The sequence below is a fragment of the Protopterus annectens genome, chromosome 2.part1, assembly GCF_019279795.1.
Source record: "Protopterus annectens isolate FY-2018-M chromosome 2.part1, PAN1.0, whole genome shotgun sequence".
Lineage (NCBI taxonomy): Eukaryota > Metazoa > Chordata > Ceratodontiformes > Protopteridae > Protopterus > Protopterus annectens.
In genome coordinates this window covers 488,661,511-488,678,159 of record NC_056729.1, presented here as the reverse complement: position 1 = coordinate 488,678,159, position 16,649 = coordinate 488,661,511, and the positions used below count along the sequence as shown (strand labels likewise).

The 16,649-nt window shown below is 36.1% G+C and overlaps 1 protein-coding gene across 2 annotated transcripts in view; it reads right to left on the bottom strand.

Annotated features, from left to right (window-relative positions):
* TBC1D9 (TBC1 domain family member 9) overlaps nt 1-16,649 on the bottom strand; it is a 790,231-nt gene that overhangs the window by 495,569 nt on the left and 278,013 nt on the right. For both annotated transcript variants that reach the window (XM_044062283.1, XM_044062284.1), the window contains exon 4: nt 9,196-9,424. In XM_044062283.1, coding sequence (XP_043918218.1) covers nt 9,196-9,424 — 229 coding nt within the window. The remainder of the gene's footprint in view (nt 1-9,195; nt 9,425-16,649) is intronic.

Genomic DNA, 16,649 nt, shown 5'->3' with positions numbered 1-16,649 from the left:
GCAACCTTTTTACAAACGCCAGATGTTGTAGAAGAATGTCCTTTGTCTCTGCTTGAATGAGGCAGTCGTCCAGGTATGGATATATTTGAATTCCTTTTTGTCTGCAAAATGCAATTACTGGTGCCAGGCACTTTGTGAAGACCCTGGGTGTAGTAGATAAGCCAAAGGGCAGTGCAGAGAATTGGTAGTGCATTGTACCAGCTTTGAATCTGAGGTATCTTATGCAATTTTGTCTGATAGGGACATGCAGGTATGCCTCTTTGAAGTCCAGAGTAACAAGCCAAGCGTTCTTGCCCAGCATGGGCAGAAGCTGCTGTAATGTCAACATTTTGAATTTCGGAATATCCAGGTAAGTATTTAGAATTGAAAGGTCTAATATGGGCCTCCAAGCCTTGTCCTTTCTGGGGACCAGGAAGAGTCTTGAATAAAATCCTTGTCCTTGTTCCTGCTGTGGTACTTTTTGAATAGCTCTCATGTCCATGAGGGCTGAAATTTGTTTCTGTGCCTCTGCTCATTGATTTTGTGGCAGGTCTGGCATTCTTTTTAGCCTTAGTAAAGTATGGAAATGGAACCTGTAACATTGAGACACAATATTTAGAACCCATTTGTCTTGGGTGATTGTTTGCCAGTTTTGAGAAAAAAGTGCTGGTTTTCCCCCCCAAGGGGGCTTCTAAAAGGGAAGTGCTTGGTGTACGAAGGGGGAAGTCATTGTGACTGTTTCCTGTAAGGTTGAGACTTGTCCTTACCTCCTTTTGGGGTTGAGGTGCCCAACTGTCGTTGTCTGTTTGAGCCTTGGGGTTGAGATCTGCCTCTTGGGTGTGTATCCGCCTCTCTGTGGTCTGTCTGACACTAGAAAGGACCAATTTTTTGTAGGCCAATTTCTGCTAAATCGAGGTGGCTGTACCTGTAAAAAATCCTTGACTGTTTGCATAGATTTAGCTTTATCCTCCATTTTCTTTAACACTTCTTCTGCCTTAACACCAAACAAGGTATCATGCTGTAAAGAAGCATCCAATAATTTTACCTTAACATGATCAGGTAAACTCTGTTCTTTTAACTAGGCATGCCTTCGAATCACTGAACCTGTAACTGCGGCTCTACAAGTGGCCTCTAGAGAACCAAAAACCACATTGCAGAGTATGTTTTCCCACCTGTTCAACCGCATGCAATAAATCCTGCATTTCTTTACAATCAGGAGCTTCTGAGCTTGCAAGCATTTTCTGTTCTAATTGAGCCATTAAATATTGTTGGTACTTAAGCATGTGAAACTGGCAATTTAAAGCTCTTACTGCTAAAGTTGCAGATGTGTAGACTTTCTTCCCCCATCTATCCAAAGCTCTGGAATCTCTGTCAGAGGGTACTGGATTTTTTGCAATGGAAGCCTTAACCCCTTTTGGACCCTGGGAAATAGTTTCTGGATCAGCAGAATGGTTTTTATAAAGAAACTTGTGAGAGTCAGGGACTCTGTAGTACCTATCTGGCTTGGCTGGTGCAGGGGGCAAGAAATCAGGAGATAAGCTGGATTCAGAGAACACATCATCCACAATATCTAGCACAGGCGGAATAGCCAGGGGCCTGTGCTGAGGCAATAGAAGGAAATCTCTGAGCCTTTTCTTAGATTCTGAGTAATCCTGACTTTCCCAATGGAAATGCTCCCTCATGATATGTAAAGTTTCCCCAAAAGAATAATCCTCAGGAGGAGAGGCTGAAGGGAGAGATTCTTCAGCATCAGAGTCCTCATAGGGGGATAGAGAGTACCCCTGGTCTGAAGAGGAATCAGAGGAAATGGAAACCTGATCAGAGGAATCATAGTCTGTATCCTGCCTAGGCCTTTTCTCAGGAGGGGGATGGGAACCCCTGATTAAAGTAATGAGGTCTTCGGCCATTTTAAGCATATGTTTCTTAGGCATGGAGGCTTGTCCAGGAGAATGCTGTACTTGTTTCTTTGTCTTTAGTGGTACTTTTGTCTTGGCTGTAGTTTTAATAGTAAGTTGTGAAGGTCTGAAAAAACCCTCAGAAGCCAATGCCTGCTCAGTGGCTCCGGACCCATCTGAGGGATTAGTTTCCATAGGCCCAATATCTTGAGTTTCCAGAGGCCTAGCTGTCTCCACGTGGGAGTCGGAGGCGGCCTGTGGCTCTGAGGTAGCGGATGTCAGGGGCTGCGAAAGCGCCTCACTGAGAACCGGCGACTGGCCTAGAAGAGGCTTCGTCGTCGGTTTTGGACCTCGGATGTCTGTCTTTATCCTTATCCTTGCGTTTTTTCAGAATTGCGGTCGTCGGCTGATCCGACGGCATTTTATAATTGAACCTTCGGCCAAAGTAGTGCAATGCAAATTCAAAACGCCTTTTAATAGTACTTTTGTTAAATCTAGCACAAAACAGACAACTAGTGACATCGTGATCAGGGCCTAGGCATGGAATACAGTAAGAGTGGAAGTCCTTATGAGGAATTTGCTTTCCACAAGAAATACAATTATTAACTTTTTCTGACATTAGTCTGAGGCAAGAAAAAAGTTTCCCCAATGGGGTACTTAGCTTTATTGAAGACTTCGGATCTGAAATTCAACTTTGAAAATCTCAGGAGTCGGCCGACCGGCACTTGCGAACTGCTTCCGCTTCGGGCACCGCACAGCAAGAAAGACTGAAGAAAATGGCGTTGGTTGCATCTTATATACCCCTGGCGCACTGACGTCAGGGAAGAAGCGACAGCAACTGACGCGGGACCAAGACTTTGGAACTCTGGCCAAGTACGGGACCGCCTGACGGCAGGATAACCCAAGTGTGATGACTGCAGCAGTGTAACACGATGAACATCTGGTAATGCAAGTAGCCTGCTTTGAAACGGAGGTATCTTCTGCAAGATTCCCTGACTGGGATATGCAGGTAAGCCTCTTAAGTCTAGAGTTACCAACCAGGCATCTTTGCCTAGCATAGGTAGTAACTGTTAGAGTCAGCATCTTGAAATTTGGAATGTTCAGAAATGTGTTTAGAGTAGATAAGTCCAGAATTGGACGCTATGATTGGTCTTTTCTGGGTACCAGGAAACGTCTGGAATAGAAACCTTGTCCCTTTTCCTCTTCTAGTACTGGTTGAATAGCCCCCATAATTCATGAGGGACAGAACTTGTTTCTGGGCCTCTGCCCACTGATTTGGGGCAGATCTGGCAATCAGTTTGGGATTGGCAACGTGTGGAAATGAAATCTGTATCCTTGGGATACTATATTTAAAACCCATTTGTCCAGGGTAATAAGTTGCCAGTTTTGTGCATGAAGTGCCAGTTTTCCCCCCAAAGGGGCGGCTAAAAGGTAAGTGCTTGGTGATTGTAGAGGAAAGTCATTGAGAGTGTTTACCATAGGGAGGTGCCTTGTTGTTTCCAGATTTGGAAGTGGAGGCACCCCATTGTTTTGTTCTAAAAGTTCCTTGTGACTGAAACTTGGAGCCTTTGGAATGTCTGGATTTGACTTGAGCGGCTTTCGAGGGAACAGGAAAGGACCAGTTCTTAGTAGTCCAGTACGTACTAAATCTTGGAGGCTGCACTTCTAAGAAATATTTCACAGTTTGCATAGATTTAGCTTCATTTTCCATCTTTTTTTAACACTTCTTCAGCCTTATTACAAAAGAGACGGTCCTGTTGTAAAGGAGCATCCAACAATTTTGCTTTAACATGGTCAGGCAGAGTTTGCTCTTTGAGCCAAGCATGCCTTCTTAGCACAGATCCAGTTGCAGCAGCCCTGCAAGAGGCTTCCAAGGAATCAAAACCACATTGCAAAGTATGTTTTCCAACTTGCTCCGCTGAATGTAATAAATCCTGCAAATCTTTATTTTCCACACAGTCAGAGATTATCATCATTTTCTGTTTCAGTAGTCCCATGATAAGCTGTTGATATTTAAGCATATGAAATTGACAGTTTAAAGCCCTGATTGCCAAGGTTGCAGACGTGTAAACCTTCTTACCTCATCTGTCCAGCGCCATGGAATCTCTATCCGAAGGGGTAGGATTTTTAGCAGTAGAGGCCTTAACGTCCTTGGGACCCTGAGAAATGGTTTCAGGATCAGCAGTAGGGTTTTTGAAAAGGAATTTGTGGGAGTCAGGAACCCTCTAGTATCTGTCTGGCTTAATAGGAGCCAGAGGCAGAGAATCAGGAGTCATACTGGATTCTGAAAAAACATCAACAATGTCTAGAACAGGAAGTATAGCCAAAGGCCCATGCTGAGGAAGAAGAAAATCCCTCTTTTTATATTCAGAGAAATCCTGACTTTCCCAGTGGAAATGTTCCCTTAAAGTATGTAAAGTTTCTCCAAAAGAGAAATCTTCAGGGGGAGACGCAGAAGGGATGGAATCTTCTGCATCAGAGTCCTCATAAGTAGGTATAGATAAATCCTGTTCAGTAGAAGAATCAGAAGAAATAGAATCCTGATCTGAAGATTCATAGTCAATGCCTTGCCTAGGCCTCTTAGCAGGAGGAGGTTGGCTACCCCTGATCAAGGTAATTAAATCTTCAGCCATTTTGATAATTTGTTTTTTAGGCATAGAGGCCTGCACAGGTGGCCCAAGCGTAATTTTTTTAGACAAAGAAGTAGATTTTGGCCTTAGTTTTGAAGATGGCGTCGCTTTAATATACAAATCTTTAGGCCTGAAAACACAGCATCTCTGGACCCATCTAAGGTAGAGACATCCACGGGTTCAATACTTAAAGCATCTCGCGGCATACCGGACTCCGAATGGGTCTCAGTAGAGGCTTGCGAATCAAAAGTAGCGGGTATCAGGGGCTGCGAAAGCGCCTCACTGTGTACCGGCGAACTAGCAACTGGCTAAGGAGAAGCATCGTCGTCAGTTCTGGACCTCAACGGTCTGTCTCTGTCTTTTTCTTTGCATTTTTTAGGTATTCTGGTAGTCGGATTGCTAACAGACGTCATTTCTGGATAGTTAAATCGTGAGCCAAATTATTTAGAACCAAAAATATACTGACGTTTAATAGTGCGTTGATTAAATCTAGCACAAAACCAACAGCAAGGTATGTTATGATCAGGGCCTAGGCAAGGAATACAGTACAAATGAAAATCCTTATGAGGTATTTGCTTCCCATGAGTAATGCAATTATTAACTTTTACTGACATCGGTAAGAAGCAAGAAAAAGTTTCCCCAACGGGGTACTTAGCTTTTAGTTGAAGACTTCAGTTCTGAAACTCGAAAATGAAATTTTCAGAGGTCGGCCGACCGGCACTTGCGAACTGCTTCTGCTTCAGGCACCGCACAGCAAGAAAGACTGATGTAATGGCATCGGCTGCATGTTTTATACCCCTGATGACCTGACGTCATGGAAGAAGGGACAGCAACCGACGCAGGACCCAACACTTTGTTAATCAGGCCAACTGAAGGCAACCTGCCAGCAGACTACCCAAATGTAATGACTGCAACAGTGAAACACGAAGAACATCTACAGATCCATCAACCTAACAAGCCTAATATGCAAAGCCATGAAACAAATTATCATGGAAATAAGTAACGACACTGGCAACCTACAGACTGCACCATCCCAATCTGGCTTTATTAAGGGAAGGTCATGCCTACTTAACCTTGTAGACTTCATTAAGAAGGTCACCAAAGCAATGGACATGGGTAAAGCAGTGCATACAGTGTATCTTAATCTGGCTAAGGCATTTGATACAATACACCACTCAGGCATTGTTGACCAGCTTTCTGAGCTACGTGTAAACCCTTATATAACTCACTGCATTGCTGGCTGGCTCACAGACAGGACTCAAGAAATCAGGAGTGCCGGGACCACCTCCACCAGTGGAGTACCCCAGGGCTCCATGCTGGGTCTGCTACTGTTTGACATCGACTTCTCGGAAGTCAAGGATAACTTTAAAGGCCTTTGGCTCACCAAGATCACAGATGACTGTAAATTGGGAGCCATTATAGATTCCCCCTAAGACACAAACATCTTGCAAGTGGGTTTAACACAAGCAAAATGACTGGTGCCAAAGCTATGGCCTAAAACTCAATGTGAAAAAATGCATTATAATGCAAGTTAATTACTCCATCAATAGAACACCCCTAGGAGTCGACCCAGTAGTAAGAGATCTAGGAACATGTGAAGACAGCCATCCGGCCTTTAACCAACATGTACGTAAGGTAATAAGAAAACTGTTCTGTTCTGCCCAACTTATAGATAAGGATACGGCATCCAGGTTCAAGGAAGTTATAGTGCCACTCTACTCAGTCCTTATCACACCTATTACTGAATACAATGCCACCTTTGGTATGTACCTAACCAGACACTTAGGTTCATAGGTCACTTGCAACAGCTGGAAAGCCCACAAAGGTTTCTCACCAGGACAGTTCAGTGTATAAATATCCTGTCCTACACTGATCTAAAGGCTCTGTCTCTGTATTCAGTCTCTTACAGGCTGCTGAGAGGGGATCTTTGCCTGGCTTGTAGGGCTTCCTCAGATCCAGCCCGGATGAATCTGGTCCACATGTGCAAAAGAAAAAGCACCAGAAATACTAGATCCAGGGATCTGAACTTCATTGTGATATAAACAGAACGTGCTGGAGAGACTGGTATGTGTCCTAAAGAATCCCCCACTATGGAATAGGCTTCCCATCCATGCAAAACAGAGTTCATCCTTGACCCTATTCAAACAAAACCTTGACAAACAGATGGGAAATCATACATTTATCCCCAGTCAGTCCCCATGTCCTTTACAGACAGAGGCTGCCAATAAGAAAAATATTATCCTAATATCACCCCCCACACATAAATCCTTAGTTACCTGCCTACTAACATGACCCCCTGTATAATACTTGGGACCCAAGCGGTTTAGAATGTGCAGCTAGGCTTCTTAGGGCTCTAGTGATTACTAGCCCAGGAACAATCTAGGAACCTATATGCAGATAGTAACTTATACTTAAAGAGAGTATATGTGGAAATGTATAAATGCATTTTGGAACAGCTGATAAGACTAATCAAGAGTTGAAGAACAATCTAACCTTTGGATGAGATGTTAAAAGTGCAATCTCGTCTGCCTAGGTTGGTGGTTGCCTAGGTGGATGTTAAAAGATCCCACAGTTCTTACGTCAAAGATTGTAGAATTTCCATTATCGTGAACAAATGTCATCCTGTCTCTACTGAACACAGGCCAAAAGTGAATACATGCTTACTAAACGGCAGACAGCAGTGACCCTGGAAGCCAAACGGTTGTAGCACTTCCAATTCCCGTAAAACATTCAGGGATACATGGTCATATGACCTCTCAAAGTTCATACAACACACAAGCAACATTGCCAAATTCATATGATCATTCCAATATCTCTATATGGACAATATTTGATCCATAACAACCATCCTTGTCAAAATGAAAGATGGGTCAGTGCAAAAATACATATTCTGAAAACACAATATAGTCATGACTTTCTGGCGAACACACAGAAATAAAAATCATTTCTTACTAACTGAGGCAATGAATACTTGTAAGGATGTGTGCTGTGTCAGTCAGTATGCAAACATCACCCTTTCAAATTTGTGCATTCCATATACACAACTAACTCAAAGTACATCATCACAATATTTTATTAATGCATTACATTCTGTCCAAACAACTTCTAAATGGAGAACAAAGATTGATGGAAACAAGTTGGCAAAAGTTAAAACAGATTATGGCCTTACAAATACAATGTTAAAATAATGTTTGTTGGACTGACACTTAAATGAACATTAGTGTACGAGGAATCATGTCACTTGCATACTAACTTCTGCCCTACTGGTACTTTGACACAGAATCTGTTTTAAGCTATACTTTTTAAATTGTACTGTCACATTTTCCATAGGAAAAAAGTGACGGGAGTAATCTGCTTACCATACGCAATGTAATATTTTACATTCTTTGATACAACAAATGTGTCACTTTTTATAATTAATTTTGTTGATAAGGATAGCCCCTTGAAAAATTTACTGAAGCTGAAAACCCGAGATGACATCATAAAGGACGGACCCCACAATGAACCACTACCTACATTAGTGTACAAGATAGTATTTTCCCGCACCAAGTGCTGCAACAGAGGAGTCTTACATCCTAATAAGACAAGCATACCTCTCAACTGTCCAGTTTTTCACCTCATATTTTTGGGCTGTTCCTTGTAAAATACATAGTTTTCTGGCAAATTATTGAGGTTTGAAGACACTAAATAATACAAAATAATAAAACATCTGAGTTTCAGACTTCATATGCTTCAGAAAATGTATAATAATTCAAAACCTGTTAATCTAGAAACGTTCTACATTTATAAGAGCAATTTTTAAAATATGTCCCTATTTTTGGGCCTTTGTCCACCCCCATCCACAATTTCTAGCTTTGTCCAGATTTCTTGTTTTGAGAGGTATAAAGACAAGTTGTCAGCCAAGTCTCACAGTCAAAATACCCTACATTAAAAATTAACACACTAGAATTTGTTAGTGAATCCGTAATGTGTGTAACTAGCACTTTATCTAAAGATGTTTGGTGTTCTGATTAGCCAGAATACTTTGCTGGTATATGCAAATTATTGTCAATACCTAAACTGACATCATTTTGTGAGTGTGGTTATAAGGAAAAACGGATACAACAGTAAAATGAAAACCTCAAAAAACACATCATAAAGCTGCAGATCCCAGAAGTGAAATTAATTGTAAAACGCAGATGCAAAAGTGTAACAATATGCTTTAAGAAATCACCACCGTATGCAAGCATGTGTTTGCTTTTGTATATGTCAGCATAGACAGTAATGGAAAGTGTTTCCATTGTTACTTGTTCCAGTTTGAATATATTTATTTATTCGGCTGCAGTAACTACAATAAAAACATGCATATTTATCAATTTTAATCAAGTTTAGAATAACAAACACAACAGAAATATTCTTGTAATCAAGTACTTAAAAAGTGCACATTTTACATTTCTGGTCATCAGTTCAAAAGGATCTAATATTTCACAGAGTTCTACTTTTTCAGCTCACTGCTATGATGCGTATGCTTGGTATAGAATTAAGAGGACAGTGCGGTCTTTAAATGTACTGCCTATAAGAAAGTTGGCACTTTACACCAGCACAGGGGAGGTCAAAATGTTGATACTTCCCAACTATCTGATAATAGGAAGTGACCAGTTTTGCAACAAATAATTTCTACTGTGAAAAAAATGCATGCGCAATCTGCATACCTTCTTTCCCCATCATAAAAGAATGAAAACAGAGATGGTTGATGCTAAGATACATCCAGCCCTGTCGAGGCATCTTCCCCTTCCAGTAACTGCAGGAATAGTAATTAACAAGCTTTTCTTCTTCTGGCATCCCGTACAGTCTGCGAAACTTCATAGTGGCTTCCTTGAATTTAGCAGTGTCATCATCTTCCTTAATATCGCTATTTTTGCTTATCTCCGCTATAATGCCCTGGAACAACGAAAATGTATGAGTTGACATTTTGTACACTATCAGGCTTCAAACGCCCTCAGAGGGGAAGCAAAATAAACTATGCACAGGGTGAAAAAACTCCATGTAGTTTTCAGTTTTATCAAATCAACCTGAATACCTACTTTGCTTTAGTTGGATACTTGTTCACAAATTCAAGTTTTCAGTTTCCCACAGTGGTACAATTATCCCTTGAAAATTTGCAGTGGTACACTATTAAACAAAAACTTTTCTGCATAAAATGTTACTAGCACATTAGCCATTTCTGCCTTTATCTGTAAAGGATGTTATGCCATACATTTTGCCCAAAAGACAAAGAAATGAGCAAGCAGCAGCTCTCCATGTGTTAAGTTACAGGAGATTAACTGACAACTGATGTTTTAAGAACAAGGTCCCAGTCAACCACCTTCAAAGAACAAAGTGATGAGCAATTCCCACTAACTACACAATTAAAGCTGATTGCTGCACTTATACTTTTGGATGGAATGTTTTGTAAGACGATAATGCTGCTGAAAATATCTTATTGCAATTTTTCTTCATTATAAAACCATGCTACTAGTTTTCGTCCAAATAATGTACTTCTCAGTCCTCGCATATAGCAGGTAATAATGCAGAGCAGTAACTTTACACAGCTGATGAATCATAACACTATCTTTTGGGCTATGCTTGTAAATTAATGGATCACTTCACTACCCAGGTCAAAAATTAAATAAAATAAAATGAGTACATTTGTAAAATGCTCCAGATTTCAGTGCTTCATAGGGTTTGTATTACAACAGTACCTCACAGGATGCGCGGTAGCAAATGCCACCCTAAACATGCCTCCAGGCCGACAATTCCTGGCAGGTTGCTGAATATTCATTCCTCTGGTGAAATGAATATTAGTGAATGCCTTCTTTTTTTTTTTCAAAACAGGTTTATTGTTTTAACATATAAGAGAAATATCATAACAATTTTATACAAGTAATTAAAAATAGGTATTATTATAATATTCAACAAAACAACTAAAGTATTTACAAAGACATCCACTACAATCAGATCAATTAATTAAACTAAAATACCATGCTATTGAAATTAAAATTTTTTAACAAATTTTGTAAATTATCCCATACAATAAAATAAGATGTTTTTCTATTTGTTCTAGTCCTAATTGTGTTTATTAGGATATGGCACACTATATTCATAACATTTTTAAATTCATTGAACGAAGGAGGTGTATCTGAAATCCAATTTCTAGTTATTATTTTCCTAGCCACTGCTAGAATAGACCATAACAAGGGAAGCTTAACCTTTTTAACACTTTGAGGTACAGGTGTGTTGAATAATATAAGAGATTTAGAAATAATGAAATTATCTGTAAAAAGAGCCTGCAAAAATTCATTAATTGACTTCCAGTATTCTTTCAACTTTATACAGTCATAAAACATGAGCCCAGTCAGCATTAATTTCTACATTACATCTCTTACATAGATTATCTTTATTATTTATTTTATTCATCATCAAAGGTGTATAAAAAGATCTATGTAAAAATTTCCATGTATAAAGTCTCCAGACAATGGAAGACGTAGTTCTATAAGCAGATTCCAATATATATTGTTTATCTTGTTGATTTGGTGGGTCCCCATTAATAGAAGTGAAATAATTCCAGTATGAATCTACACTGTAAAAAGTTTTTGTCTGATAACTTTATGTATGTATGAAAGTTTACCTTTATCAGAAACTTTATGTTGTAAATTTAATATCAAGTAATCAATCAGTGTTGGAATAGATTCTTTAACAGTTATAGACATTAAATCTATTTTATTAATGAGATGTTGTCTAAAGGTCTGAACCTCTAACCAGCAAGTTTCTCTTAGATCAAATTCTTGTTTTAAGAAATCTAGATTTTTAACTTTATTATCAGATATCAACTGATACCAGTACTTTAGATCATTATCTATAGCTAACTGAGTTCCTTCAGAAGTAGATGACAAAAGCATACCCTGAGTATACATTATAGGAAATACAATAAAATTCCATTCCCTATACTTAGGGTGCATGAATATAAAGTTACGATAACTAATAATAATATTTAATGGGTAACAAACCATATGTTTAGGTGTAATAGGTGAAGTACAAAATTCCTTTAGTAACCATAACATGGAGTTATTTACAATCATATTTTTATGTGTTAAGGAGATTTTCATGAAGTGTATACTAATTAGCTCCCAATAATCTTTCCATTTTGTGACATATGACTGATCTATTAATAAAATAATAACTTTTACAATAGAAGAGATAGTATATAAATTAAAGTCTGGAAAAGAAATACTCCTTTGAGACCAGCTATTAGTATGTTTCTTTAATGCAATCCTAGGTCTATTAGGTGCCCATAAGAAATTTAACATTAGTGTGTTCAGTTTCTTGATAATTATTTTTGTAGGTGGAAGTATTATTGATTGTATTAAGTATAAAATCTTGGGGAATATAATCATTTTAATAATTGTAAGTCTCTCCTCCATAGTAAAAAACATATTATTCCAGGTATTAAAAAGATTTTGTATATTAAGAAAACAGGCATTATAATTATTATATATAATAGATTTAATATCTTTAGATAGTATTATACCTAAATAAGTTATCTGACCTGAATTGGGTACATATTTAGTAAAATCACTAATGAGAATATTTTTTCGTGTATATATAGGTAGTATTTTAGTTTTTTCTTCATTGAATATTAAACCAGAAATACTTTTAAAATTCATCATGTTATCAAATAGAGACTGTATAGAAGAATTAGATCCTGCTGATGTAATTAGAACATCATCTGCAAAAAGTTGAATTTTGGATGTTGTATTTTCATCTATTTCAAAACCCTCTATGTCAGTACTGTTTCTGATCAAATTAGCCCAAGACTCCATTACTAAAGTGAACAATAGTGGAGAAAGTGGACATCCTTGTTTTGTACCTTTAAGAATGGGTATTTTTTGTGAAACATATGTTCCTACCTTAATATAAGCCAACGTTCCTTTGTATAAATGTTCAATTAGATTTACAAATGCATCCGAGAAGTTTGTGCACTTCATTAAGGTAAACAGATAGTCCCAACTTACTGAATCAAATGCTGAGCTTATATCAAGACTAATAAGTGTTAAATCTTTCTTTTTCCTATTTGCAAAATCTATTAATGTTAAAGTTCTTCTTATATTATCAAAAGTATTTCTATTTACAATGAAGCCTGTCTGATCTATATCTATAATGCCGGGAATGATTGTCTTCAATCTATCAGCAAAGATATTCATAAATATTTTATAATCAACATTAAGTAATGAGATGGGCTGATATGAAGAACATCTAGTTGGATCTTTATTAGGTTTTAAAATTGGCGAAATAAATGTATATTGCCAAGATGGGGGGGTTATTAACTCAGTTTGGGCCAAAATAAAAACCTTATGTATTTTTAGAAAGGATTTTATATATCTCTGGTATAATACCAGATTGATTGATTTAAGCTTATTTATTTGTGTAATAACTTCTGTATATGAAATACTCTTGTCCAATAGTTTAATCTGTTGTTTATTAAGCTTTTTATTCATATTTGTGGTTATAAACTCCTTTATTTTATCTTTAGGTTCCATGTTAATATTATTATGGTTAATTTTGTGAAAGTGATTTCTAAATTCATCTAGTATTTCTGGTATACTAGAAACATTCTTCTTTTTCCTTAGAGAAAACATTTCTTTGATATGGTTTTGTTTATTCAACCTTTTTGTTTTATTTTTAAGTCTATGTAAGTATTTGGGGCTTATTGAATAAGACAAAACTTGTATTCTCTAAAGTTATTTTAACTTTATGAGTTAAAATTTCTTTGTATTTCTCATTTAGTGTGTTTATTTCTTCAATAACTTTCTTGTCCATAATATTTTCTTTATTATTATGTTTATAAGAGTCTAATTTACTTTGAATATCTAACAATTCCTTATCCCAAGATTTCCTTTTATTATTATACCATCTGATACTTTGTCCATATAGATATGATTTTAAGGCATCCCAAACATAAACAATGGAGACTTCAGGAGTGTTATTTATGTCTAAAAATGAATGTTTTACTTCTGAAAGTATATATTCTTTATAGTCTTTTAGTTGAGTTAAGTATGCTGGTATCCTTTTGATCTGAACATTATGAGTATTTTTTATCATGAATTCAAAAACAATTGAATTATGATCAGATATAGGACATGAAATGATTTTGGAATTAATTAAATCTGTTACCATCTGGTTAGAAATAAAGACCCTATCTATTTTTGAATAAGTTTTGTATCTGTTAGAAAAAAAGGTGTATGGTAATGATTTTGAATCTATCCAATTATTAATATCATTCAAATGATAAGAATTAGCAAAATCCTTTAAATGTTTTGCATTAGATGTAATTCTTCTCTTTCCTATAGTGGTAGTATCACTTTCATTTAGTATACAATTAAAGTCACCAGCTAAAATAATATCTCCTATAGAGAATGATATGATCTTATCAAGATGATGTTTCACTGTATTAATACCAATTCCAGGTATCCAATATACATTAATTAAAGTGTAAGTCTTCCCATTAATTTGTATTGTAACCATACAAAACATTCCTTTGTCATCCTGATGAGACTTAATGGTTTTAGGAATGGGCATACTTTTATTCCATAAAATAGCCACTCCTCTTTTTTTCTAAGTGTGCTCTGAACTAACCAATACTGTATATTTGTTTGTGGCTAGTTTATCAATATCTTTTTTCAAGAGATGGGTTTCTTGTAGGAAGACTAAGTTGGCCTTATGTAAATTAATGTATCTTATTAGGCTTGCCCCTTTACATGGATTATTCAATCCATTAATGTTTAAAGAAATTCCTTTTACAGATCTCATTTGGCATTTTTAAAACTTAAGAATCTTAAGATCAAAACAACAAATAACAAGATAAGTAATGTTACATCTCCTCCTTTAGGTGTACCTTTAAATATAGGTGTATTTATTGAATCTCTTATGGGATTTCGTATAGGATTCAATTTTGTTTGTAGTGACAATGAATGTACAAAAGATATTGTGGATGTCAAAACTATATACAAATAACAATGAACAAGTGAAAATAATGTAAGGATTAAACCTTGCATCCAGCCTGGAGTTATAAACTCCAACTTAGAGTAGTATTTACCACTCAAGTTAACCCCCTACCCTAAGCAGCAGTACGTCAGCTACCACCTTATCAATTTAATACTAGTTATATTTAACTGAAGTTAACAGTTTTCAATTCAATTATCTAGCAAGACAAGACTACACATTTGGTAAAACAGCATCATATAAACTAAAATAAACCTCTTTTTTTTTTTTTTTTTTTTTTTTAAAACTGTTCATACTACTATATACATCCATGTAATATAAAACACTTGTATTCAAATAGCATTCAAATAATCCTGATGTTAGAAATCAAGAGGAGAGAAAAATAAGTTCTAACATTCATTTAAATCAAAAACTTTGGCTAATATGATTCAGACATTACATATATTAGGATGCATCTATTTTCTGTCATGTAAATACAGTTAAACAGCTTCCAAAAAAAACCTTGAATTGCTTGTATATGAGCATTTACTCAAACTCATTATTGCCAATATAATAAAATATTGTATTCATAGAAATTGTTATAAATCATACTTCATAGTTAAGCAGATTCTCAGAAACATTTATATACATATCTACATACACACACATACACACACATATACACATATATATATATATATATATATATATATACACACACATATATATATATATATATATATATACACATGCATACACAAACACACACACACACACACACACACACACACACATACACACACACATACACACACACACATACACACACACACACACACACATATATATATATATATATATATATATATATATAGATCTGATCTCACTGAGTTGTATCTTTACTGAGCACCATCTTACATTGCTGTCCCTTCAATAAATCTGTCTGCTTTATACAAAATAATGCACAGCAAACACATTTTAGTAACCAGATTTTACAAACATGCTATACTACTGCTTTAAAATATATCACATGACAATTTCTTCCAGTATAGAGTTATAAAATTATTTATGCTTGTCAATCAGATGAATTAAATGAGTTATAGTAATGTATATGTTTGGGACATAGGTTTTTAACACACATTATTAATCTGCTATTCCTGTATCTGTGATGTGTCAGTGTGATATCTAGGTCAAAGGTGAGACCAGCTGCTTTCAGCTTCTCTGTGAGAATTCTGAGAGTTGAAGCTTTTGAAGTAGCTCATGGACACTGTGCATGAGACAGCCCACATCCCAGATTGTCTCTCTTAACATTTTGGCGGGAAACTTATTAAAAACTAGTGACAAACATTCATTTAGCATTGTAAATGCATCTAAACATGACAAAACCTTCACAATGCATTCTACAGATTATTACAGACTCTATGTAAGTGAAATCAAGCCCAAAATTATTAATAAGTAACAAAACTCAACATTTTTGTCCCAACTCAACTCCTATGCGAGGCTTATTATTTACTGTGTCTATATGATCAAACGTACTTCTATATATTAATAAAGAAAAGAAAAAGAGAGTAGAAAGTAAAAGGGTGTAAGGCAGAAATAAAAAAAATGTAAGAGAAAGCTATAAGAAGTATATACAATAGAATATTACTTACTGTTTATATTAATAGAGTTAAAAATAAAACATATTATTTACTATTATTTAGTTCTAATTATTATTAGTTAAAGCATGACAGATTATTTACAAACAAGCATAAGCAGTGTAATCAAGAAAGTATAATTAGGAATAGCATTTGAAGAACATATAAACCTTTTACAAGGAATAAATATGTTATTATTCTATTAATCATAATTTCATTACTCTTCTCTCCCTGCCCTCCCCCACCCTTTACCCACTACATAATCTAAATAGAATGTCACTGTTTAAACAAAGAAAAGAAGAAAAAGATAAAGGAAAAAAAATGTATCAAATTACTGACCTTATTTTTCCTCTTCAGAAAGAGAAACAAGTTAAATCACAGCTTGCCATTAAATCTCCAGATATTTTGACTAGTTATGAAACAAAACATTTCTTTGCACACAGAGAATAACTTTGATTAAATCTTTTTCAAAATATTTGTTGCTTCTTGGAAATGCAGGAACTATATTTAAA